A 23,112-nucleotide genomic window follows, 5' to 3' on the forward strand; every position below is an offset into this window, starting at 1 on the left:
ACTCCGTATGACTACAGGAGTACTACATAGGATGGGGGCCCTGTCGGTACTTGGCTCATAGAACATAACCCGACCAATGGCGATCGCTATTGGGTGTTATGGATATTGGCAAAGCCAGGCCTGGTGGATTAGCTCCGTGCTGCATATCTAAATTTCCTATGCGATGGCATGGAGTATTCCTTGCAAGGTGTTGAGGTGAGGCCGTGCGCATCTAATAAGTCGAGTAAGCACACGCCAAGTGATACAAGTACTATTACAAGGCGTTAACATAGGTAGCTATCAAATAGCCAGGCTGTTACCGGAGATATATAATGTGATATCGGAGAGTTCCCCAAGGCAGAACCAATAAGCGAACGTGAAGAGGTAGAAAGTTGCGCGGAAGAGGACATCAAGGCGAGTATCCGTGTGGATTGCCCAGGCGCAGCCAGGCAACGCGCACCATATTACAGCAGATCGCGTAATGTTTCAGCAGATGTCCGCCCGTGATATAGGAGAGTGCAGTCAAGTAGTAGCAGGAGGTCAAAAAAAGGTTAAATTTAAGACGTGGCTGTAGTTTATTTCGGGTATTGCCCTCTAGTCGCGATGTCAGCTAGATGGTCCCCGCAGACGGGTCCAGCGGTGTTCCGATAAAGCCGGTCAACGGAAGAGTCATGAGCTGTAGCAATGAGAGAGGAAGCTAAGAAGAATCTCCGGTGCAAGAGGAATCGAACGAGTGCAAAAACATGGGGGTTGGAGGACATCGGGGGTGCGGCAAAGGGAGGAACAGGGCCGGGGGCAAAGGCGTGGAGTGAGAGAGGGTTAAGGACAAGAGCCGGGCGTGGAGGGGGCCTGGAAGCGGTATAGCGGCAGCATCCCTACCGAGAGTCCGCCCGACGTCTTGTCCGTCCTGTTCTCCTCCTCTCGACCAATCACCGCCCGCCGTGCCTCGGCGGCCCTCCCACCACTTGCCGCAATGATCCTCATGGGGCCCGGTTCTGCCGTCGCTCTTTTGCGGCGACCGCTTCTCCTTTCTGCCTCCTCCTCCTCTTATTCTTTCTCTTCTCTCGTCTCCCTCTTTCCCGGCCTCGCTCTCGCCGCTGCTGTCCGTCTCTCCTCGCGCATCTTCCCCGCACGCAGCCCGTCCCCTGGGATATAATACCCGCATCTAGATCTCGACTCCACTTTCGAGTGAGCTTGTGGCTCCACGCTTCGTGATCTTGTGTCTTGGTCGCCCCAGTTCCGCGGACTCGTGTGTAGCGCGATTGAACACGCGTCGTGAGGGTAAGTTCTTTATCTACGCTCCCCCTTCGGTTTCCGAGGCCCACTGGAGATTTCCTATGCATGAAAATGCGCCATCCACATGCCGTCCATGTGGCTTCGAGATCTCTGCCGGCGCATGGCTTTCGCATCGGATCCCAGCCCTTGGGAACAATGAATCTTTCGCGTGTTTCGGGTTCCTTCACACTGTGCATTGTTCTTTACCATCTGTTTTCTTTGTCGTCTTCATGTTGTTCATACTTATAAACTGACTATGGTTTGTGCTGTTTAGTCCTATCCATGATTTCCTCTACCCCAAGCAATTTATGATCGATCGCCCCATCTCTATTATCTCCTAAAGGACCATGGTATGTCGCAAGCATCTATCGGCAATAGCCTGTTGCAGGATGGAATGCGGAGGCAGGAAGCAATATTTGACGAGGCTGACTTGTTTGCTCAGGTCTTGTTTAAGCGGAAACCGGTCCAGTACCTTCCTCGACCGGCTATCGAAGATGACAGCTCCGAGGCATGTATAACCTTTGCATTTTGAGGGATCAAAAAAACCTAATATTGGATTTGCAGGTCTGGGTCATCCCAGAGACCAACGAAGTTTTCATCAACTATGAGCCCTATCTCCAGAGGATGGACTTTTATAAGCAACGAAGATTCATTTGCGAAATAACAGGCCATTCGGGCCTGACTTTCTTCGAGGCGCTTAGAAGTGAAGTATGAAAGAAGATGATTGTTGCCTTTTCCAATGCTAACTCCCGACAAGATGGAGGAATCGCGCGAAGTCAACAGCGCATTTCCCGATGCTCTCAAAGAGCCAATTTTGCGCAGAATTCAGTTCTCCACAGTATCGCGGGTCGATAATCTTGGTACGTATACAATGGTTAACGTGTTTAATTAAATACTGAGGCTAATATGCGCGCTTTTAGTGGATGAGGTCTTCGAGGTGACTACCTAGCTTTGAATCCATTTGTCGGTCCCTATTCCGCTAACATGCTTCAGGAGTTTAAGCAAGACTTTTATCCAGGAGAGCCTGTTCTGATTCTACTTGATGATAATACTCGTCTTCACGGCATAATTAGAGACAAAGTGAATTTCCCAGACCAGTTAAATCCCGATGGATCACTCAACAGACCAGCCTATTCCACTTATCTTGTGAAAGTAACGGACCGTCCGAACGAAGAGGCGCTATTGGACCAGGAGCACATCACTCGCGACCGAAAGACATTCACCAAACAAATGCTACGCGCTTTTATCAAAAACAACGTCACGCGGGAATCTTGGAACGGCGCGCCATGGCTTGTAAAGCCTTCAATTGCCGAGGAGTATAGGATCCCGACCGAGGTACCAAAGCATCTGCAGTATGGCGCCAAGGTAGCGGAGAAGAAGGCAATGAAGAAGGCGGACCAGGAGGGATTCTTTGGGTTCTTCGCATCGCAACAACTCCCTGAACTGAAACCCGCGGTCAAAGGTCAAAAGGTCAAACCTTCTCAGCAGGACCTGGCTCGAAACAAAGAGGCACAATTTCTCGAATATCAACGCTCGCTCAACGGCAACCCGACTTTTGTCGTCGCCAACAAGCCCACGAACGGGGTGATCCGTTCGACCAAGACCCAGGAGACGGACAAGAAGACACCACCTGTACCTACTGTTGTTGTGAAGGCCGAACCTCCCAAGGCCCCAACGCCTCTGCCGATCAAGTATCCTATCGAGGATTTGGATATCGCCCCAGATCTTGAAAAGAAGAAGCAGCGCCCGGCTCTGAAGTTTTTGACCGTGGACGAGACCGATGGCCCTGAGGATGTAGATCTGCTGCATGACGACATTGAGATCGAATCAGTTGGGCGTCTCTTGGAGACGTGGAACACCCTCAACGTGTATTGCGAGGTCTTCCAGCTTGATTCCTTCACCTTCGATGACTTTTTCCAGTCTATGCGATTCTCATCCGAGGATGTAGACTGTGAACTCTTTGTGGAAGTACACTGCGCCGTCCTGAAAAAGTTGGTAAATGCGGAAAAGGATGAGAACGGTGCTATTCAGATATCTCTGCCAGAATTACCGGATGAGGAAGATGATGAATCCGAGGGTGAGGGTGAGGAAGAAGAGGAGGCTACGCCTGAGCCCGTGGTTACAAGAATGACCACTCGAAGTAGCCTGGCAAAGGCCGAAGCAGAGAATCTCCGGGCGCAGGCAGATCGTGAACGCTCAAGCTCGGTTGAGGTTAAGGTCCATCGAGCTGCTGAGATGTTTGTGGAGTATGGTTGGATTGATCGTCTGCGGAAGCGTGATTTCCGAAATGGTGGATGGGAAATGGTCATGATTGGACTCCTGCATCAGTTATCAGCTCGTGCCCGGATGGAAAAGGCCTGCAACGATATTCTCAAGCATCTCGCTCCCCTGGATGCGGAACCCACGCAGGAAACCGCGCAAGCTCAGTACTCGACGCTAGATGTCAACCTACGTATACAGGCCCTTCAGATTATCTGCATGCTCAGCCTGGAAACCAAGGCCGTTCGCAACTATCTTGAGGAATGCAGCAACCAGATGACCGAGTTCCGCAAAGAAAAGATCGAATACCAGAAGGCGCGCAAGGCAGGGTACGTATTCTTGATGTCCTATCGATTGGCTAATCTTGTTCGTTATCTGATCTCGTTTATAGTCTGGAAGAACTTCGTCGGTTACATCAAGAGCGCAAAGCTCTTCAGCCAGAGCCCGAGAAGTCACCCAGTCCGGCGCCGGAGCTGGAGGCCCTGGAAGATTCCAAAATGACAGGAGTAGATGGAGACTCCGACCAGGCCATGGATTCGGATGATGAAGCGGTTCCTCAGCGAACGCTTCGCGGAGGCTTGGATAGGGCGCTTGAGCGCAAGCGCAAGCAGGAAGAAGAGCGGGAGAGGAAAGAGCAACTCGCCAAGCAGCCTAAGGGATCAAAGCAGTTCCAACGGGTGCTCAAGAAGATTGATGATCAAAAGGCCAACATCAAAAAACTCGAAGACAAGATCGATGTTGTTGACAATGACTTGAGGGAGGCCGACTGCCCGCGGACCAGGTGTCTCGGAAAGGACCGTTTCTGCAACCGCTACTGGTGGTTCGAGCGGAATGCGATGCCATATGGTGGAATGCCAAATAGCTCCACAGCTGAAGCCAATTATGCCAATGGTCGATTGTGGGTTCAAGGACCCGACGAGATGGAACGCGTGGGGTTCATTGACGTTCCGGATGAGCCGAGGAAACTATACCAGAAGGCATTTCAGACCACTCCTGCGGAGCGCAAGAAGGCCGAGGAGGGGCATACCAGACTCACTACTGCAACCGAATGGGGCTACTACGATTCCCCGGACGCGATCGAGACGCTACTGGATTGGCTTGATTCGCGGGGTCACCGCGAGTCGAAACTCCGCAAGGAGCTGCTACAGCAGCGTGATAACATCGCGAAGTACATGAATTACCGAAAGGAATATCTGGAGCAAACGTCAGATAGGGCGGAGTCGGAAGAAATTCCCTCTAAACGCGTGATGACGCGAAACAAGACGTATGTGGATGATAACAAGCATCGTTGCATGCGCTGGCGCAATACCACGGCGCTGTCGGACAATGGACATCTTCATGTGGATGCTTCGCGACCAACCAAGCGGGCCCGGAGAGTTACAGATGAGCCCAAAGAGATCAAGGCGACCAACCGTCAGGGCAAGCCGCTCACCCGACAGGGCACGCGATACAACTTTTAAAGCCACCACCCATGTTTCTTATCGTTTGGTTTTGGTTTTCAGGATATACAGGTGTTTTATGGGCCTTGACTGCATGCATTGTTGAGGGTACTTGGGAGTCGTCAGCAACAAAAAAGGTGATCATTCTATAGAATTTGCATGAGCGACGCGACCATGATACTTTGGATTCCCGCATATATATATTCCATTTCATACGTGTACCCTCGAGGGGTGGGCTACTGGTCTTGGTGATAGACAGGATTGTGGTGTTGCTTGCTGGGCCTGATCGATAAGGGATTTACCGAGCAATCACGGAGTACTTAGTATATATATCTACATTAAGAAGCAAGATATTGCCCATCCAAGACCCTGCGGGACTGCGAAGGTTCTCCATCCTCGACCGCGTATCTCTGTCTCGATGTTGTACTAAGGAGTATATTTGTGAGAGGACGGGATGAGTAACGGCCCGGCTGCGGTTGGTCATCCGAATCTGGAAAATTACCGCCGCCCGCCACTCGGATGCCGAGGTGTAATGTGACGGTATGGCGATGCTGACTGGGCGGCGCAGGCGGGTATCGGCATGTCAGGGCCGTAACGTCATCCCCGTCGATCCTGGCTTTCCGCCTTCAGGCCGATGGCGATGCTCCGTCTTCCACTATTCTGATGCGCTGCCTGGGACTAGGCCTCTTGTCATCACCCCAGCCCGATTGCTTGCTGTCCTTGTTGTCATCGTCTGCGGCGTGAGGGGACCATCCTTATTTCTGACTCCAAGCGCCCTGCTCTCATGGCCTCAATTCTCCGCTAGCCCGTGATAGAGCATTCTGCAGTCTCCTCAGATAACCCCGAAGAAGCGCCGGGTCTCGTGCCAGGCTTGTGCTCATGTCTGCTGCCATTTCGGACCATGCTCAACCTGACCCCTCTGCTGTCGGATTCGGACCAGCTCATTCTCGTCCTACATCACCGCCGTTGAACCCGCCAACATCCTACTCTCAGATGGAGCACGTCGCACAGTCGAGACCGGCCCGGAGCCCAACCACGAGCGATGCAAACGATCGCTTGGCCGTGGGCACGACCCAGGCGACCGCCGTTGATGATGCTTCTACCCCGCGCCAGTCGCCAAATGGTCGCGGAGCCGCGACCGAAGTCAACAAGCGAAGCGTGGATTATATAGTACGGAGCGGAGTTGCGGGGGGTCTGGCGGGGTGTGCGGTAAGTTTGACCATGCATGGCTACTTAGGATCAAAAGGCAATCATACATGATAAACTGACAAACTACCTCACAGGCCAAAACTGTTGTCGCACCTCTCGACCGGGTCAAGATCCTGTTTCAAGCGTCAAACCCACAGTTCGCCAAGTACACCGGCAGCTGGTCTGGCCTTGTATTGGCTGTCCGCGATATTAAGCGCCATGAGGGCCTCCGGGGCCTCTTCAAAGGCCATTCTGCCACGCTGCTTCGCATCTTCCCCTACGCCGGTATCAAGTTCCTTGCCTACGAGCAGGTTCGGGCGGTCGTCATCCCGTCGCACGACAAGGAAACGCCCTTCCGCAGGCTTATCTCCGGAAGCTTAGCCGGAATCACATCCGTCTTCTTCACCTACCCGCTAGAGCTCATCCGGGTTCGATTAGCGTTCGAGACGAAACGCACGTCTCGTTCGTCCTTCAGCAATATATTTCGACAGATCTACAACGAGCGGGTCACCCCGCCGCCCACATCGACCGGCGCGTCGATAACCAAAGCCCCTGTCACGGCTACGGCAGAGAGTGTCGCGTCGACCGTCAGCAAGGTCGTCCCTAGTTCCGGACTGACGAATTTCTACCGGGGATTTGCCCCGACCCTCCTCGGAATGCTCCCCTACGCCGGAATGTCGTTCCTGACCCACGATACCGTCGGAGACTGGCTAAGGTCGCCGTCGATCGCCCCCTACACCGTCATCCCAGAATCCGAAGCAACAGCGCAGTTGAACAAGGGATACCGCCGGTCGCAACTGACGGCGGCGGCGGAGCTTTTCTCGGGGGCGATTGCAGGCCTCGTATCGCAAACCTCGTCGTATCCACTTGAAGTGGTGCGACGGCGCATGCAAGTGGGTGGCGTCGTTGGCGATGGCCGCCGGCTCGGAATTGTCGAGACTGCCCGCACTATCATGCTCGAGAGGGGCTTTCGGGGATTCTTTGTTGGGCTGACGATCGGGTACATTAAGATAATTCCGATGACAGCCACTGGGTTTTTCGTTTACGAGCGTCTGAAGTGGTCACTGGGGATATAAGGACTACGGAGTCCGCATTTGTTCATTTTTGTTTGGATTTACCGAGTTGGCGTCGTTGGATTCGATACCTACATTTGTTCATACCCATCTTTCGCATGAACGAGGGCCCGGGCTCTCGTGGTACGGATTACGGAGTATTGTATATACATAGAGTGGCTAAAAGAGCTGCCTGATGAGTGTTCTATACATCGTTGACCGGCTAGATTTGTTTGCCACTACCACAAGATTCATCTTATCTGAGCCTCGTAACCTTGAATCTATATACACCTTGGAAACAGCTCTACCGTAGAACTTCTATCCATCCAGCTCAACCAACCTCGAACGAACACCAATACGAAGTATCTACGGAGTACATACAGAGTACGGTCTGATATCCGGGAAATCCGGCACTCCGATTGGTCACCATCCCCGCGCACAGACCACCCAAAAAAAGTTGCCGTTCCATCGACTTCTCCAACATCACCATCTCAACTCCAAATCAGCTCCACACAATCCTACAGCCCAGCCAAACAAAATGACGACCCGCAAACGGAACGAATTCCTGGACATCGTCGCCAGCGACGACTCCGACGCCAACGACCACGGCTACGACTCCGAAGCCGCAGAAGCAGAGAAGAGCAAAGGCCGGGCCGTGAAGCGGCGCCGCACGCAACCCGAACCACAATCCCAAACCGATCTGCACGGGCTCAACTCTGACTCTGACGATGGGGGCGCCTCAGACGAAAGCGAAGACGAACGTGTATTTAAGGGCAGAGGCAAGGCCAAGGCCAAGGCAAAGAAAACCGCCGCGGACGACGACACCAACGACTCCGAAGACGAAGCCACCAACCATCCCGACGAAGACGACAACTACCTCGACGCCACCCCCGCAGCACCCCCAAAACAATCAACACGAGCAAACCGCCCAAGAAGAACAAAACAGGTGTTGTGTATCTCTCGTCGCTCCCACCGTACCTGAAGCCATTTGCCTTGAAGGCTCTTTTGGAGAAACGGTCATTCGGACCTATTACGAGGGTGTTTCTTTCGCCGGAGGTGCGGTCTGCGTCGGCGCCTCGGAAACGGTTGAATAAGCGGAAGACATACTCGGATGGGTGGGTGGAGTTTGCGTCGAAGAAGACGGCTAAGGTGTGTGCGGAGACGTTGAATGCGAATATTATTGGTGGGAGGAAGGGCGGGTGGTATCATGATGATGTGTGGAATATGAAGTATTTGAGGGGGTTTAAGGTATGTTGCTCTTTTTCCCTATCTATCTTTCTTTTCGTGTTTGGGGCGTACGGGGCTGATTTGGTATGTGTAGTGGGCGGATCTTACGGAGCAGATTCAGAGGGAGAGGTCGGAGAGAGAGGCCAGACAGAGAGTCGAGGATTCGAAGGCCAGGAAGGAGGATAAGGTGTTTTTGGAGGGGTATGAGAGGGGCAAGGTTATTGAGGGGATTCAGAAGAAGAATGCGGAGAAGGGGAAGAAGAGTGGGAAGGAGGAGCAGAAGGTTCGTATGGTGTTTAAGCAGAGTGAGGTTAAGCAGGGGAGGGATAAGATTGCGGATCCGGGGCAAATGGGAGATGAGACGAAGAGGGTGTTGGGGAAGATCTTTTGATGTGTCTGACTGTGTGGATCACTATATTTGGCTTGTTGAGATATCCCAATATTGTTTGTGAGTTACTGCTGGAGATGTAATTTTAGATTGGTAGGTGGCTATCTGGATCTTGCTCAGTCGGGATTGGAGACTGTCTATAGATCTAGTTTTGTATAGCTTTATATCACGTGATACAACGACATTTGGGCCTATTTCTGTACACGGCCCTCTATTCTTTTAGAACGATAAAATAATTATCCCATAGAAGTCGATTTTTATCAATATCGACAAAAATCACATTGCTCTTCTATTCCTGACCCTGAACACTCCAATATTACCCTCCACATCCATTGAATTTCCCTGCTATACTTCGCCAGCCCTCTTCTCCTCTAATCTTCCGGTAAAATAGAGTTGAATACTAATACCCTTCACAGCCAAGACTCCTCGCATTGAATCAAGACGTTCTTCATGATATAACTGCATGACCCTCATCACAGACAACCCAGTTACATCATAAGCACGAGAGGTCGACAGAACCCGGGCTCCTTTGATTTTACGCCTTCAGTAGATCGATCAGTCTGATTATATTAATCCAGTGCTTGTCTGCACGTAGTTAACCAGCTATGGTTTCCGCAGGGTGCAGTCCATATCTGGTATGATGCTCTGTATCTCGATGGGGAAGAATGGACGTCTGATGTAGCCATAATCATATGCTAGATGCAGGAGAACGGAGAGATGATGGTGATACCGTTGTATAATTGGCGGTCTATGCGGAGTAGTCTGCCTGCCACATTCTGGAGCTGTAGCAGTTATTGATGCAATCGGGACAATATATGCTGGCTATTGTTTCATAGTGCCACATATCTGCTCACTGTATTAAGATACGATATGTCAGAATTATAAATCTGTTGAGTGTTGGATGTTCAAGAAAGGCAGTTCTTCCGGGTGTCTGATTACAGCAAGTCTAGGTAGCCAAAAGTCAAGTTATTGAAGCTTCGTGATTTAGTTCCTCACCAGTATAGTGGACTCCATACAGATGCAGCAAGTTCGCAATCCAAGGGTATGAAATGTCATCCACTTCCAAACGACGTCGGCTGGTACTCTTCGCCTATCGAGCAAGTATTGTAGCAATAACAAACACAAATAGGCCAATTCTGGGGTTATCAGAAGTGATATGGGCGACTGCAGATTGTGCTGTCTTCAGGTTCGTCTGTGTCCTTGTGAAAATATCCCATCATCAGATCTATTTCCGAGATGTGAATACAGCCAACATCATCTGGTTGATATGCTGGCCCTATCTTCCCTGTAACCCGGTCTCGTCTCCGATATGGTTCTGCGTGCCCCATTAATGGATTTTCCAAAGGCTAAGATATTCACCGGCGTTTCTTATCCTTGGGCGTTGCAGGAAAAGAAAACTGATTCTGATGTATAACAACCAGAAGGAGGAATGCAGATCATTGGCGTAACTGTTCGACGAAGACTAACAGAGGAGAGCAGACGATGGCAGCAGGCTTGGACTTGAGTTGTTTGATGGCTACCAGTCTTTATACCTGTTTGTGCTCAATCGTTCGTCCTTTTCACACGAAGACGTCTATAACCCGTCTCATGACCAACGCTATAGTTTTTGCAGTGCACCTGTGAAGGTGATGCGATGCAGCGCGCTATACCTGGACCCCGACTGCTTTCCCATGTTGACCGACATTGTTTCCTCTGTGAAGTCTTTCGGAACAATAAATCCATTTCGGTTAAGCTTCGCATTGATGGAGCCCATCTCCCCTTTCGTCAGCCTATATCGGGAGCCCTGTATGATTCAGATGCGGGTTGGCTCAACAGAACCAAGCTGGGGCAGTGGTGGTGACAGTGTTGGTTTGACCCCGTCTGGATTTCGATAACCGAGCATATCCTGATTCCATGCTTCAAGTCGCGTCTGAATCGTCGGACCACCTATGGAGCGTCTTGTTGGATTCGCGTAAAGCATGTGCAGGTCTAATTAGGAATCCCATGAGTACGACCTTAAGGATTTCTGTCCTTGGTGAGTGACAACGCCCGTGTTTTTCCATGAGTCTGGGTGGATAGGCCATTGGTAGAACATTGATGCAGCATCCATGGCAGTAGGTATGTGGCACCGGTTACCTTGCCATACAGTTATCTGACATCATTGTTGGGTCTTTGGCATTTTCTCTTCATAATAAAGATGATGTATTACCACAGGACCGATGGTGTTCTTTACAGACGTAAAATCTAATTTCTGCATATAGCAAGACGATAGCAGTTAAGGACTAGACGAGGAAGAGACAGAGTGGCGAGGGAGCGAGGACTGAACTGTCCATCTGGGCTGTTTTCTCGTGCCTTCTGTGAAGTCTGTTTCGCGCGTATATTCGGTACTTTCCACGTTGTCCATTGAAGAGACGATGATTGATGGGATGGACTGACTCCGAAACCACCCGCAGGAATGTTTTTTGTGTAGGTTGTGCTTGCAAGGGCAAAGAGCGAGAGGAGGACTGCAAAGAGTGGCTCTTCGATATGTGTTCACGATAGGCTTTCGTAGATGCCATAGGCCGGCAGCACGTTCACCTGAAGCCAGGAGCTCTCCAATATGTGGATGAACAGCTTCATGGCAACAATCAGGCCATGTATATCTTGGTATCCGATTGTTTGCTTGTTTCGATACATCATCTTGTCTCTGAACAGCCCAACATAAGCAGATCATGCGTTAGACTGACCCAGAGGCCTTTTCTAGAACCCGGAACATTGTCCAAATTAACTTCTTTAATCCTAAAGATCCATTGATTGGCCTTATAATTACCAGCATATTTCGCAGGCTGTGCAGTCCGCCACCGCGGTTCACTTTCTTATAGTCATGATAGCTCGAATGTTGTATAAGATATTTCATCTGTGTCATAGAGGATATCAGAAGTCCATAGGCACTGACAAGGTCCGCATAATAGCACAATGATGCTGCATGGTACTCATAGGACGGCTTTATTGCGTAGAGAGGTTAGACACAAGCAACTTCGGCACTCCATGGCGAGATAGTATCTCCAATGCCCTGACTTGCTTTATGTTTAAGATTTCAAGATCATCAACCATTTGGATTTGCCATTGAGAAGGGATATATTTGTGCAACTTCTACTGATTCATAAAATGGGGGATATTGGGGCTGTCTTTCGGGACTTCAGCAATGCGCTGATGATAAATGGACTGACTCCCTTGGGTTGACATACCATCCCTTCGTTCGTATGTCTGTAGCCCTCAACGGCCAGGCAGGGTCGCTGACCCTTTCTCTTAGAGTGGTCAAGGCCGAGAGCTGCAGCAGAGCAATAAGGCTGGATTGATTTTTTGAGAACCTCAGCTGTGGTCTCCCTCATCAGTATTGATTTAGCCCGGTTCATGAGGTCTATCATCCCGGGAATGTATTCCTCTTGTATCCAGCAATTGTGGATCTGATGATCATTTGGAGGTGGTGCAACCAATGTTTGACTGAACCACAGGGTTGATAAGCCAGTCAGCCTTCTTTGGTAGCCATCTGGCTATTGATCCAAAGGCGCAGAAGACCAAAATGGGCTGTGCAATTCATTTGATAGCGCTATTATGATAATGTAGATCAGAATGACATGCCGCTATCTGTTGATATACTTATGATCCCCGAATTATCAATGATCAATAACCAGTCATTTAAGAAGCTGAAGTTAGTATATTCCCATTCGAAATGGTGCTAGAGATTCCATCCCATAGGACCTGTCATCGTGATATACTCTGCCTTAAATGAGCCGAAGGCAATGAATACCCAATTAATTTCTTGCATTCGAGCCACTTGTTTGGAAGGCGTGCACATCGAATCGTTGAAGTTATTTAACTTCCACCAGACACCGCAAGAATACCCTCAAGCATTAGGAGATATTCCGCGTTTGTTTGGGCATTCATTGCAACAGCGCAATGAGAACGAATCATGGAGTGAACTTCCTTGATCTTAGTCTTGTGGAATCAATCATATACCGATGCACAAGTCCATATGTTGGGAATCAGGTTTGTGTAAACGAACGGTATATTAAACAACCACAGCCCGGACCCCATGGGGACAAAGTCGACACTAGGGAATATGGCATCAGAGATCCAAGTTTAGAGGTGCCTCGTATTAGGAGCTGACTTGAAGAAACCAGCGAAATTTGAACTTGATGCTATAGACGACTTCAACCGACGCGAGATAAAGAGGGACTTATTTTCAATGGAGGGTATATTGGACTGTCTTCATTATTGTGGCAAAGTCTCTTGAGTGTATCTGGTATAGTCGGGAGTATGAAACCTGCCTGCGTTAAGGCTTGTAGAGGTGGATCGAGGACGAGGCTGTAGGAGGATGGATGGGCTTGGGGAAAAGCTATATAGGATAGCCGAGCAGATTCAATCACCCAAGTTACTGTCAGCTATTGACTGTCGGCTAGACTATTCACAGCAGATATGTGCTGGATGAAGATGTATGTTGAAGCGTCCGATGACGCTACTTAAAGATTGAAAATCAACCTTCACTACTCAAGATGTCTGAATCACCTATCAGATTCACTGTCATGATCTATGTACCTTAACTTTTGTGTATCAGCCCGGATATTGTTAACCATAACGATATCAGAATAGCCATGTGAACGCCGGAACCCCTATGTGCAGTCGTGATTAAGAAAGTCCCGTGGAACTTAATGGTCATCGTCCATGTTCAACTCATCAAAGTCATCAAGCAGCTCGTCCATGTCGATCTTGGGCACCTCGTCGTCTCCGCTATCCTCGTCCATGTCCATACCGCCGCTCTCGACGGCCATCTGGGTCCGCTTCTTGTACAGGTCAAGCGTACCACGCAGTTCCTGGTCCTCTTCAACATCACGCAAGAACATCTCAAAGTCCTCCTCGAGACGGTTACGCTCGGCCTCCTGCTTCTTGTTAAGGTTGGTGGCCGGCTGCTGTTGGGCCTCCTCCTCGTACTCCAGGGCCATGCGCTTGAGACGCCAGTTGCGGTTCTTGTTCTTCTTTTTGCGGGCGTAGAACTTCTTGACGAGCACAACATCGGGGATGGTGGAGCTGTACTGGCCGCTAGCCTCGAGTGCCTCGAAGTTGGGGTCGTTGAAGTTGGTCCCAGTCAAGTGGTAGCCAAGAACGGAGTCACCGACGTGGAGGACTCCACCCAGATGGGTGCGGGTGAAATAGGTTTGATCATTTGAGCCAAGATCCGATGCGCGCGCAACAGTCGCCTCGGCGAGATAGTACCGTCCGTTTGACCGTCCGACCAGTTCGATGTCCATGACGATGAATTCGGTCAATTCCGTAACGTCAGCAAGACTCCTGAAGGGCGATCTCCAGTAAGTGCCTGTCGGGACGTCGCATGTTTGAAGGGTGTTGGGATCGAGGAGGTTGACGGTGGTACCGACGCGGTAGCAGAGCGACAGGGGTGAGATGTTGCCCAGAGATCTAGCAAGCTTGATGGGAAGCGCAACCAAGTCATCCTTGCAGATAGGGATAATTTCAATAGAGAATGTGAACTTGTACGACTTGATGGAAGTGTGCACATCCATGGAAATCAGCTCTTGGGACTTCTTCATCTTGCATGGGGCAACCGATGCAAGGAACTCGACCATTTTTTCCGCATGGTTTCTCTGTGCGAAATAGAAATCCAAACCGTCCTTGGCTTCCTTGATGTTGATAGTATCGCGGTGAGCATTGTGCTTGAGGATAACCTGCTCAAGGTACAAGAAGGTTCGCTTGTGAGGCACCTTCTGGCGCAGTTGAATGCTGGAGTTCCACGTATTGACGGTAAACGACTTCTTACAGTCGGGACACTGTAGCGAGGCAACCACGTATTCCACCTCGAATGTCTGCTGCACGATAGTGCCCTGGAAGGCTTCCTGCTGGATGGTGATCTTGACCTTGATACGTCTCGAGTGGGGTTCGGTCCAGATAAAGCTGGCGTCGATAATCCGGACCTTGGTCAGGCCGCGAAGTTTGCGCAAGCAATGGGCGAGAAGTTCCTTCGATTCCAGCGCTGCACTAATCCAGCTGGTGGGAGGTTGAAGCCACCGTTCACAGTCCCTGCAGCAGTGAAGCACCGCCTCTCTCTGAATGCCTTGGGAAATATCGACCGTCAACTTCACACAGTCCTGACAAAGGGCGCCTGCCGCTGTTGTTCCATCGATAGGAGCGGCACAGTTGCAGCACAAAATACTAAACCGAGGTTTTGGTCAGCTATTTGTCCTGATGCATACTGGCGCCTTTTTTATTTATTTTTTTTTCTTTCCTTCCTTTTGCGGGGTAACTCACGTAGCAGATATCTGATTCTGCGGGATGGCCTCGAAAGGCACCGGCGCATCCAGGTCCATCGACATTTTGGTAGCAGTTGATGAAGCCTGACACCAGAGAGAAGGGCAAAGAGGGGGCGATGACAGAGTCGGCGACTCCTGCTGGCTGAAGGATGAAGGGAAATTTGGATTTGTCACGGCGGATTTGCCCCGCCGCGAGAACTTTTTGTTTGCTCTGTTTGTCTGCTGACTTCGTTCTTAGTCAACTGTTTGTCCTGTTTGCCCCTGCCGCAGCTTCCCAATCGGGCGGTTATCGTCACTGGAAAGCTGTCCACCATTGCCACGATGAACAGGGCATTGTCCAGAGGGCTGTGGTGCCACCGGGGAGTACTTTGTGCCCCTACATATTGCCATGTGATTCGACCCTTTACTTCACTGTCTTGCCTTCGGACTGAGCAGCCTTCATCCGAGGTATCAACCGTATCTCTCAAACAGCCCGCGTCGGATAGTTCGCCTCACGGCCCATGGTATCTACAGGGAGAAACTGCCGTTCCCAAGTCACAGCAAACATCCCCAACTAATGCATTATTCGAACACTTATCACAACTATCCGATGAGAAAGTTAGAAGCGAGCTGGGAGAGGGGCCCGAGGATCGCGATTCCACGCTTTTTCTGCGCCTATTCCACAACCAGCTGTCAATAAGTTCGGCGGAGGAGAAGGCGATAGCCCAAGTCAATCTATTCTGCAGTGCTGTTTCCAGACAGCACCCGGGGTATACAAAACAGGGGCTATATACAGCATTTTTGGAATGTTCATGCTTGGGATACTCGGTGTCTGATGATCTAGGATTCTCGGTCGTTTCAGCTTTGTTGACTCCACGATCAGGCGGACAAGTGCCAGACTCAGACAAGGATATAGCTCTCCGTGTGTTGGAACATCTCTCTCTTCGGGGCACAGACGTCGTGAATATGAAAGTATTCAACATGATATATCAAGCAGCTGCGATTTCACCGTCCCCTACTGGCGCGCTCTCTCGCGTGTCTCGCCTAATCGATACCCTTGATTTACCCTTCGATCCCTTACAAGCTCGATCACTTATGGTATCGCACTTTCAGCATGGAGATTACAATGGTTTCTGGAAGTTGTGGCGCAAGCTTCCCCTCAATGGAAGCCCACGCACTGTTGCGGACTACGAAATGCTGTTTCGGTTGCATGCTGATTTGGGAGACAAACTCCGTGCCCGGGACTGTCTATCAACATGGGTGCCAATGATGAGTAGAGAGCAGCCACCGATACCCCTTAGGGGAGAACTCTTGGTAGACATTAAGCATTGCCTTGTCCTGGCCGACCCTCACATCGCCCAGAAGGCTGCGGAGGGCTCGACGAGCATTCTGGTCCGGTTCTGGAACGAATGCCAAAGTAAGACGCACTGGTCTAAGCCAGCCAAGAGGCCTTGTAAATAGCAACCACTGTATTCCACACTGAGTCGGTATATAAGCAATCGCAAATGATGCCCACTGTTGTGTAGCAACGTGAATGTGACGATGGAACCGGACTAAGCCTGATGCCGATGAGCCTCGGTTCAACTGGCGGCCATCGGAGAGACCCAGCCACCGCTGCACCTCAACTCTCCTCCGCATTCTCTCCGCCATCCATCCATTCCCACCATCCCAATTGCCTCCTCCCTCCAGAGGCTAATGATTGGCGTCGCATTGCCATCATGGAGTACCTGCCCAGTCTGCAGCAGGCATTCGACGAGCTAAAGCCGTCGCTGTTCGGTACGTGCCCTTATCACAGCCACCCAACAACGCCCAACTAATCCGCATCACATTTCAGAGCTGCTCGCCGAACAACAGCTCTCCGACCTTCTGCCTCCCTCAATCCGATACATCCTCGCTGTCGCCACTCATCGCCATCCGCGCTACCTCCTCCGTATCCTCAACTCCTACGATGAGATCTACGCGCTCCTCTCCCTCGTCGTCGAACGATACTACCTGCGCACCTTCGGCGGCTCCTTCACAGAGAATTTCTACTCCCTCAAGCGCGAACGAGTCCTCCTAACGAAGAATGGCGAGATCCCTCGCGCCCAGTTGGGCGCCCCCGGCCCCGTCCGCGAATCCCTCAAACTCCGCTCCTCCGACGTGTGGAAGAACCTCCTCGTACTCGTCGGAATCCCTTATCTCAAGCGCAAACTCGACGAAGGCTACGACATCCACGCCGCCCCGCAAGCATCCCTGATCATGAGCGGCGGCCCTCGATACAGCCCAGGCGACGAGCTGCGTCCGAACCCAACAATTCGCCAACGTCTCTTCCACTACTACAAATGGTTCCTCCGAAACATCTACCCCTCCATCAACGGCGCATACTACTTCTCCATCCTCGCCTTCAACCTCGCCTACCTCTTCGACAACACCAAATACTCCTCCCCATTCCTCTGGCTCATCGGCACCCGCATCCGCCGTCTCAGCTCCGCCGACCACCGCGCCATCGCCTCCATCCTCGACCCCAAGCCCATCCCCGGAGCAAGCGCCCGTTCCCGCCCCGGCTCCGGCCTACTAGGCCTCCTCAGCCCGCAAAACCTCTACCCCCAACTCCTCACCTCCCTACGCTACTTCCTCCCGGCCTCCATCTTCGCCCTTAAATTCCTCGAATGGTGGCACGCAAGCGACTTCTCCCGCCAACTTGCCCGCAAAGCCACCGAAGTCCTGGACCTTCCGGCCCCCGTAACAACAGGAATGACACCTCCTTCTGAGCGAAGGAAAGCAGCAGCAGCAGTTGCCACGGAGAAACAACCCCCCTCCCCAACCCTCAAATCAGCATTGAAACCCACCACCCCGGCACGCAAACGCATCCAACCTCCCATCTCAGCATCTTCATATCTACCCATCTTCACCGTGCCGCTTCCCCCGCCTGACTCGGACGTTGCGTCCGCGTGTCCGGTTTGTTTGAACCAGCTCACGAACCCTACAGCATGTCAGACGGGATATGTCTTCTGCTACGTTTGTATTTTCCACTGGTTGAACGGGGAGCATCAACGACAGCAGGATTTCATGAATGGTGAAGGCGCTGGCGCGGCGTGGGCGGACGATGATTTGGATGACGAAGAAAGCAACGGACATGGTAATGGTGGTGAAGGCGAAGAAGAGGGCAAGAAGTCGCGGAGTAGACGGGGGAAGTGGGAGAGTGGGAAAGGGAGGTGTCCGGTCACGGGGAGGAGGGTGCTTGGTGGGACGGAGGGGTTGAGACGGGTGTTGGTGTAGATGATCGATCCAGCTATCTGGTCTTATATATGGTTATGGTTTATGATTTGTACGGAGTGTATATATGCATTGCATTAAGGCTAATGTTGAGGCTTGGCTACAGTAATGATGTCCAGCTCAGGAATGATAGCTCGTTATCATGTCAGAGTCAGGGAGAGAAAAAGCTGGGTATATTATAGCATGCTGCACAGGTATCATCGACGCTATCTATCGCAGAATCAAGAGAAGACAGCTCAATCTACGAGATGACATATGGCTCCGCGCCGTCTCCGAAGATAAGAGACGGGTGCTCAGCCGCGACCTTGAGGATGGTCTGCGCAAAGACGGAGTTCGCCCATGCGAACCACGGTCTTGTGTAGTCTTTGATGTTGTTTACGTCGATCGACTCGTGGACTAAGCCTAGAAGACTGGAGTTGCGGACCAGATTGATTGATTCGACGATTTCGGTGGTGGAGTCGGTTGTCAGGGCTTGGACGAGGAGGGACATTGGCCAGGCATTTTGGAGACCAACTGGTTGCGTCATGTTAGATATATCTGATTGTCGGGGGTTAGCGATAGATGAGAGGGAGTGCTTACTGTGGGGCCCACCAATGCCGTGGAAATCCGATCCGGTGAGGTAGTATGGGTTTCCATTCGGATCGAGGATCATCTTGCGTGTGTTTTGGTAGACTTGGTCGGATTTGTCGACGAAGCCTAAGAGGGGAAGGGAGAGGAGCGATGGGACGTTGGCGTCGTCCATGAAGATGCGCGAACCGTACCCGTCCACCTCATACGCGTAGACATCGCCGTATGTGGCGTGATTGACAATGCCATGCTTGCGGACTGCCTGCTCGAGGTTCTCCCCGCGAGTTTGGAGGTTAGATGCTAGATCTGCCTGCCCGCCAGCAGCCCGGAGGAGTTTCGCGGTCTTCTTCAACTGTACGGACATCATCGCATTGGGTGGAATGAAGAAGCCAAGAATTGTAGCATCGTCGCTGGGACGGAATGCGCTGCGGCTGAGTCCTGTTCCTCGGTTAAGGGGGTTCCCGATCCCAGCGAGATTGAGGGTTTCTGTGCCAAGAGTTGTCTCGCGCTGGAAAGTGTATTGGTTTTGGACGTACTGAAGCTTGTCGTTGAAGGTGGGTTGGGACTGCGCGTCGAGGACACTGAGGAGTGTGTTGAGGGCGAGGTACCACCGGCTGGTGAGGAACTCGGTGGATCCAGTGTTTTCGTAGAATTCGTTACCCAGGGCGAGGAAGTTGGCCAAAGAGTCTAGCTCGTATTTGCATTCATAGACGACAGACGGCTCGTATGCCGGGTGCACGGTATCTTTCTGTCCGTTGCTTGTTGGTTGGATTCCACTGGGCGGAGGGGGCTGGAAAGCGTTACAGTAGGGCGATTGGATGACGAACTCGGCCTGCGTGTTGATAGCCCCAAGAATGAGGTTGTACAGATCCTTGTCTTTCTTTGCGAGAGCTTGGTAGCCCGAGAGCTGGTTTGTCGAGTCGCGCAGCCATTCTGCATTGATGTCGCCCGTCACAACGAAGGTTTGGGCCCCCTGCCATTGGGCGCTGTCTCTCCTGGTCTTTCTGGAGACTGCCGAGGTGGATGTGCCGTTGGTGTGCCACCGGATGGTAGTGTCCAGGGTGTTAGGGAAAGCGTTGCGGAATAGCTGGGCCATGTCCTTGTCAACCATGCGAGAGGTGACATCTTCGATGACCTGTTCCACTGCAGACGAGGCGAAGGTCCGGCATTCTACTGCCGGTCGCTGGAAGGGGAGATTCAGAGGACCGCCGCTGTATGGGGCACTGAAGCAGAGGAAGGATATTAGTAACTTGATGCACAGAATATGCCAATGGATTTAACCCTTACTGTCCCGTTGCTGAATAAGAGGTGTAGTCTGGACAAGCTCGCCGCAGAATGGACGGTTCATCACGACCTGTCACTCCCCTTGCACCCAAGCTGGCTGCGAGGGTGACGACCAGCGACAACGAGCGCATCGCGACGGCTGAGTAGCGGTTCTGTGGTTAGAATTAAGGTTATTTTGTAAGAACAGATGGACGAGCCGGTGTCCATTGACCGTTCAAGGGGAAAAAGGGGCGCGACGGCATGTTTTAAAGCCAGCGGGTTGGAGGATTCACGGGATGGCAGGGGAAGGAAGGAAGGCAGTTGGGCGGAATGCGGGGAAGATTGCAAGCACCCGATGATGATCCCCCGGATTGCTGCATGATTTTCCACCCATCATGCCAGTCTCTCCTCCTTGCTGAATGCCATCATCCGTCCTGAATACGAACACCTAAAAGCACTTTATTTTATTGCATTCTATCCACTATCCAGTTGCAACTAATCTGAAGACCTCGTCATTACCTCAGCTATACATATTAGCCGGCTTTCAGACGCACCGATCGGCAAACGATTGAATGATCCCCTCGTTGCTCGCCTCATATGTTCTCAGATTGACCTTCCCATCATATAGCACAGTATTCGCCTGGACAAATTTCCACGGTGCGTCTGGCTTGGACACCACAATCTCCCTCCAGACCTCGGACATACCATCAACAGTGCTGAGGGGCTCATAAAGAGCCTTGCAAGGGGCAACATCCGCAGTGCAACGCCATACATGAATTTTATGAAGCATACGGCCGATGGAAGCCTTACCATGCGAGATCCTGCTACGGTCAACGCGCACATGAAGCGTCCCTGTAGCTCGATCACATTCGATCCACATGAGCCCATCGGCATCGCGCAGTAAGTGTGTGAAAATCGCGTACTCCGCCTGAGTTAAAGTTAGTGCTCTGTACTTTCAATTGCGAGAATCTTGGGGAATCGTACATTTGCGTGTGGGCTACCCCATGCTTGCTTCTTCACATCGAATGCCTGAAGGGCACACAGACCCACCACTCCAACATGGAGATACAAGTTGTAGATGACTAGGAAGTGTTAGTCAGGTATGTTCGAGACCGGGGATGTTAACCACTCACAATCTTCTGCTCTGATACCGCTGTGGTCATCATAGCCGAACATGGAGAGCATGTCTTTCTCGACGTCAAGGTAGTAGGATATGAGCATTGCTCTGCACTCCTCGACACTCCCCGCCAGCTTCTCAAATACGCTGGTCCATGTTTGTCCCGGTCGATACCACGACTCAACGGGCCGACCAGTAAGTGTGTTGACAGGCGGGCACGCCGGGTCGAAGTTGTAAACGCCTGGTGAAGACTCCGCCAGAAGCTTGCCGGTTCTATGACCAAGGAGCTCGTGGATGGAGGTAGTAATGAATCGGATGATGTGGTTTACCCTCTTGAATCTTTGGGCTTCCGTGGGATGGACCCAGTGGAATGGGCGATTTGGGTCTGCATTAGCGCTCATCCGGTTCGCATACACAATGTTCTTGAACCCATTGGTCTCGCGGATGTCGTTGTACTGAACGGTGTTAAGGGTCAGCGGTATAACGGTCAGTCAGAGGACATACTTACATTGGGAAGACTGGAAGCTTCCCAGACATTACTGCAGAGGAATGCAAGTGCTATCACTCATAATAAGCAATGGTCGTAATAGTATCTAGTGGCCGGGCAACATACCATGGACAATCGAGAAACTCGGGGTCTTGAATACGTCTTTCTCAAACGGGCCTTTGCCATCGTTGACCTCAGCCACTGCCCAAGGAAGAGTCCGCATCAACTTGGCCGAATTTTCCACCAATTCTGTCAACTTAGCAGTCTGCTGAGAATCAGAAATACCAACAACGCCCCTCCACTCGCACCTCACTCCGTACGGGTCTCTGTAAGGTTCAATAAAACCAAAAATGCTTTCGACCCTGGGGCTATAGTCCTCCAACCAATGCTTCATGGCCCGGCGATATCCCTCCAAGGTTCCCCTGACAAAGCTTCCAAGATAATGATGAATACATTATTTTTGCGTTTCATTGGCTGCGAAGGGAAGGGCCTGTATCAAATGATCATTTATCTTGATCATCTCTGCTTGGTGGTCACCGCGCTCAAACCGAACAGTGGCATCACCCAGTGGCTGATCGCCACCACCTTGCTGGAGAATGTCGAAGAAAGGACCTGACCCTCCGAAGCGCTTTTCCTGGTCAGACTCTTTTATCAAAGAAGCCTGCAAGATACTGTAAACAACATGATCGCCGTCTACACTCTTTCGGATCCGGGTTTTCTCCGGCTTAAGCCCATGCCTTTCCATGACACGAGCAACGGCAGCAATCTCGTCCTTGGTTCTCTCCGCCGCACCAGGATAATAGGCTGGGTTTGAGAGTCCCAGTGTGGCGGGGGTGGTGGACAACATGGGTTCAATCACTTTCTCCAGTGCCTCGGTGGTAGCCGGCGAGATGCTGGCCATTATGCGTAGAGAGTCAGCAGACACCCTGGGTACAATCTTTCGATCTCTTTCTCCCTGTACCATAGAAGTTATCATAGAAGTCAATAACTGTATCAAAATTGCGAAGAATGGGTATTGCATACACAGAAGTTGTTCAACTTGGACGGAAACGTCCCAGCATAGTCTAAAAAGCTATTCACTTCTTCGACGGACACTTCGAATTGCTGAGAAAGCTTGGTCCATTCTCCTTGACAAGCCTTGTGTAACTCCATAATAAAGTCGAAGATACCTGTGCCCTCAGGTGAAGTTTGACGCATGATAATTCTGCTACCGGCCCAGGCAGCCTGGGAGAGGTGATGAGCATATAGCTTCTCCTTATCGGTAAGGCCATCAAACACGTCCTTGATCGAGAACTGATATGTAGTCACCTGTCCGCAAGACAAAGCTGATGAGTCCATTTTGTAGTAGTGTATGAA

At 51.3% G+C, this 23,112-nt stretch overlaps 8 protein-coding genes across 8 annotated transcripts; 5 read left to right on the top strand and 3 right to left on the bottom strand.

Annotated features, from left to right (window-relative positions):
* The first annotated feature begins 1,241 nt into the window (after positions 1 to 1,241).
* BO94DRAFT_66321 (DDT domain protein) lies at positions 1,242 to 5,112 on the top strand. Its single transcript, XM_025617585.1, has 8 exons — positions 1,242 to 1,260; positions 1,529 to 1,604; positions 1,697 to 1,762; positions 1,819 to 1,962; positions 2,012 to 2,114; positions 2,175 to 2,191; positions 2,248 to 3,842; positions 3,905 to 5,112. Exons 2-8 carry the CDS (start codon positions 1,602 to 1,604, stop codon positions 4,971 to 4,973), a joined length of 2,997 nt encoding a protein of 998 aa, XP_025467260.1. The 5' UTR covers positions 1,242 to 1,260; positions 1,529 to 1,601; the 3' UTR covers positions 4,974 to 5,112.
* A 492-nt stretch (positions 5,113 to 5,604) lies between these two features.
* Positions 5,605 to 7,484, top strand: BO94DRAFT_535170 (coenzyme A transporter). The gene is made up of 2 exons (XM_025611716.1): positions 5,605 to 6,161; positions 6,236 to 7,484. The coding sequence occupies exons 1-2, from the start codon at positions 5,832 to 5,834 to the stop codon at positions 7,214 to 7,216; spliced, it is 1,311 nt and encodes a 436-aa protein (XP_025467261.1). The 5' UTR covers positions 5,605 to 5,831; the 3' UTR covers positions 7,217 to 7,484.
* Positions 7,485 to 7,695: 211 nt separating this feature from the next.
* Positions 7,696 to 9,001, top strand: BO94DRAFT_535171 (RNA-binding ATPase activator ESF2). Its single transcript, XM_025611717.1, has 3 exons — positions 7,696 to 8,138; positions 8,177 to 8,440; positions 8,514 to 9,001. The coding sequence occupies exons 1-3, from the start codon at positions 7,731 to 7,733 to the stop codon at positions 8,808 to 8,810; spliced, it is 969 nt and encodes a 322-aa protein (XP_025467262.1). The 5' UTR covers positions 7,696 to 7,730; the 3' UTR covers positions 8,811 to 9,001.
* Positions 9,002 to 13,279: 4,278 nt separating this feature from the next.
* On the bottom strand, positions 13,280 to 15,243 carry BO94DRAFT_535172 (ribosome-binding protein NMD3). Its single transcript, XM_025611718.1, has 2 exons — positions 15,087 to 15,243; positions 13,280 to 14,990 (listed from the first exon to the last, which is right to left on the bottom strand). Exons 1-2 carry the CDS (start codon positions 15,149 to 15,151, stop codon positions 13,475 to 13,477), a joined length of 1,581 nt encoding a protein of 526 aa, XP_025467263.1. The 5' UTR covers positions 15,152 to 15,243; the 3' UTR covers positions 13,280 to 13,474.
* Positions 15,244 to 15,391: 148 nt separating this feature from the next.
* On the top strand, positions 15,392 to 16,581 carry BO94DRAFT_535173 (uncharacterized protein). The gene has a single exon (XM_025611719.1). It carries the CDS (start codon positions 15,410 to 15,412, stop codon positions 16,526 to 16,528), a length of 1,119 nt encoding a protein of 372 aa, XP_025467264.1. The 5' UTR covers positions 15,392 to 15,409; the 3' UTR covers positions 16,529 to 16,581.
* A 121-nt stretch (positions 16,582 to 16,702) lies between these two features.
* On the top strand, positions 16,703 to 18,550 carry pex12 (ubiquitin-protein ligase peroxin 12). The gene is made up of 2 exons (XM_025609179.1): positions 16,703 to 16,843; positions 16,902 to 18,550. The coding sequence occupies exons 1-2, from the start codon at positions 16,786 to 16,788 to the stop codon at positions 18,323 to 18,325; spliced, it is 1,482 nt and encodes a 493-aa protein (XP_025467265.1). The 5' UTR covers positions 16,703 to 16,785; the 3' UTR covers positions 18,326 to 18,550.
* On the bottom strand, positions 18,381 to 20,446 carry BO94DRAFT_535175 (glycoside hydrolase family 125 protein). Its single transcript, XM_025611720.1, has 3 exons — positions 20,177 to 20,446; positions 18,902 to 20,112; positions 18,381 to 18,835 (listed from the first exon to the last, which is right to left on the bottom strand). Exons 1-3 carry the CDS (start codon positions 20,302 to 20,304, stop codon positions 18,564 to 18,566), a joined length of 1,611 nt encoding a protein of 536 aa, XP_025467266.1. The 5' UTR covers positions 20,305 to 20,446; the 3' UTR covers positions 18,381 to 18,563.
* Positions 20,447 to 20,553: 107 nt separating this feature from the next.
* BO94DRAFT_565971 (dipeptidyl peptidase III) lies at positions 20,554 to 23,094 on the bottom strand (the record flags this gene model as incomplete). Its single annotated transcript, XM_025614525.1, has 7 exons — positions 20,554 to 21,080; positions 21,137 to 21,234; positions 21,286 to 21,724; positions 21,778 to 21,827; positions 21,883 to 22,187; positions 22,305 to 22,711; positions 22,780 to 23,094. 7 exons carry the CDS (start codon positions 23,092 to 23,094, stop codon positions 20,697 to 20,699), a joined length of 1,998 nt encoding a protein of 665 aa, XP_025467267.1. The 3' UTR covers positions 20,554 to 20,696.
* Between the last annotated feature and the right edge of the window lie 18 nt (positions 23,095 to 23,112).

This window comes from Aspergillus sclerotioniger, assembly GCF_003184525.1.
Source record: "Aspergillus sclerotioniger CBS 115572 chromosome Unknown BO94scaffold_14, whole genome shotgun sequence".
Taxonomy (NCBI): Eukaryota; Fungi; Ascomycota; class Eurotiomycetes; order Eurotiales; family Aspergillaceae; genus Aspergillus; species Aspergillus sclerotioniger.

Bases quoted from the DNA above. Each gene is read 5' to 3' on its own strand.
- BO94DRAFT_535171 (XM_025611717.1), top strand. From the start codon at position 7,731: ATGACGACCCGCAAACGGAACGAATTCCTGGACATCGTCGCCAGCGAC. The intron at 8,139-8,176 runs GTGTTGTGTATC...CCGTACCTGAAG, and splicing joins GCCCAAGAAGAACAAAACAG to CCATTTGCCTTGAAGGCTCT. The intron at 8,441-8,513 runs GTATGTTGCTCT...TGGTATGTGTAG, and splicing joins AGTATTTGAGGGGGTTTAAG to TGGGCGGATCTTACGGAGCA.
- BO94DRAFT_535172 (XM_025611718.1), bottom strand. From the start codon at position 15,151: ATGTCGATGGACCTGGATGCGCCGGTGCCTTTCGAGGCCATCCCGCAG. The intron at 14,991-15,086 runs GTGAGTTACCCC...ACCTCGGTTTAG, and splicing joins CAGAATCAGATATCTGCTAC to TATTTTGTGCTGCAACTGTG.
- BO94DRAFT_535170 (XM_025611716.1), top strand. From the start codon at position 5,832: ATGTCTGCTGCCATTTCGGACCATGCTCAACCTGACCCCTCTGCTGTC. The intron at 6,162-6,235 runs GTAAGTTTGACC...ACTACCTCACAG, and splicing joins GGGGTCTGGCGGGGTGTGCG to GCCAAAACTGTTGTCGCACC.
- BO94DRAFT_66321 (XM_025617585.1), top strand. The intron at 1,763-1,818 runs GCATGTATAACC...TTGGATTTGCAG, and splicing joins TCGAAGATGACAGCTCCGAG to GTCTGGGTCATCCCAGAGAC. The intron at 3,843-3,904 runs GTACGTATTCTT...TCTCGTTTATAG, and splicing joins CAGAAGGCGCGCAAGGCAGG to TCTGGAAGAACTTCGTCGGT.
- BO94DRAFT_535173 (XM_025611719.1), top strand. From the start codon at position 15,410: ATGAACAGGGCATTGTCCAGAGGGCTGTGGTGCCACCGGGGAGTACTT.
- BO94DRAFT_535175 (XM_025611720.1), bottom strand. From the start codon at position 20,304: ATGCGCTCGTTGTCGCTGGTCGTCACCCTCGCAGCCAGCTTGGGTGCA. The intron at 20,113-20,176 runs GTAAGGGTTAAA...CCTCTGCTTCAG, and splicing joins TCTTATTCAGCAACGGGACA to TGCCCCATACAGCGGCGGTC. The intron at 18,836-18,901 runs GTAAGCACTCCC...TGACGCAACCAG, and splicing joins CGGCATTGGTGGGCCCCACA to TTGGTCTCCAAAATGCCTGG.
- pex12 (XM_025609179.1), top strand. From the start codon at position 16,786: ATGGAGTACCTGCCCAGTCTGCAGCAGGCATTCGACGAGCTAAAGCCG. The intron at 16,844-16,901 runs GTACGTGCCCTT...ATCACATTTCAG, and splicing joins GCTAAAGCCGTCGCTGTTCG to AGCTGCTCGCCGAACAACAG.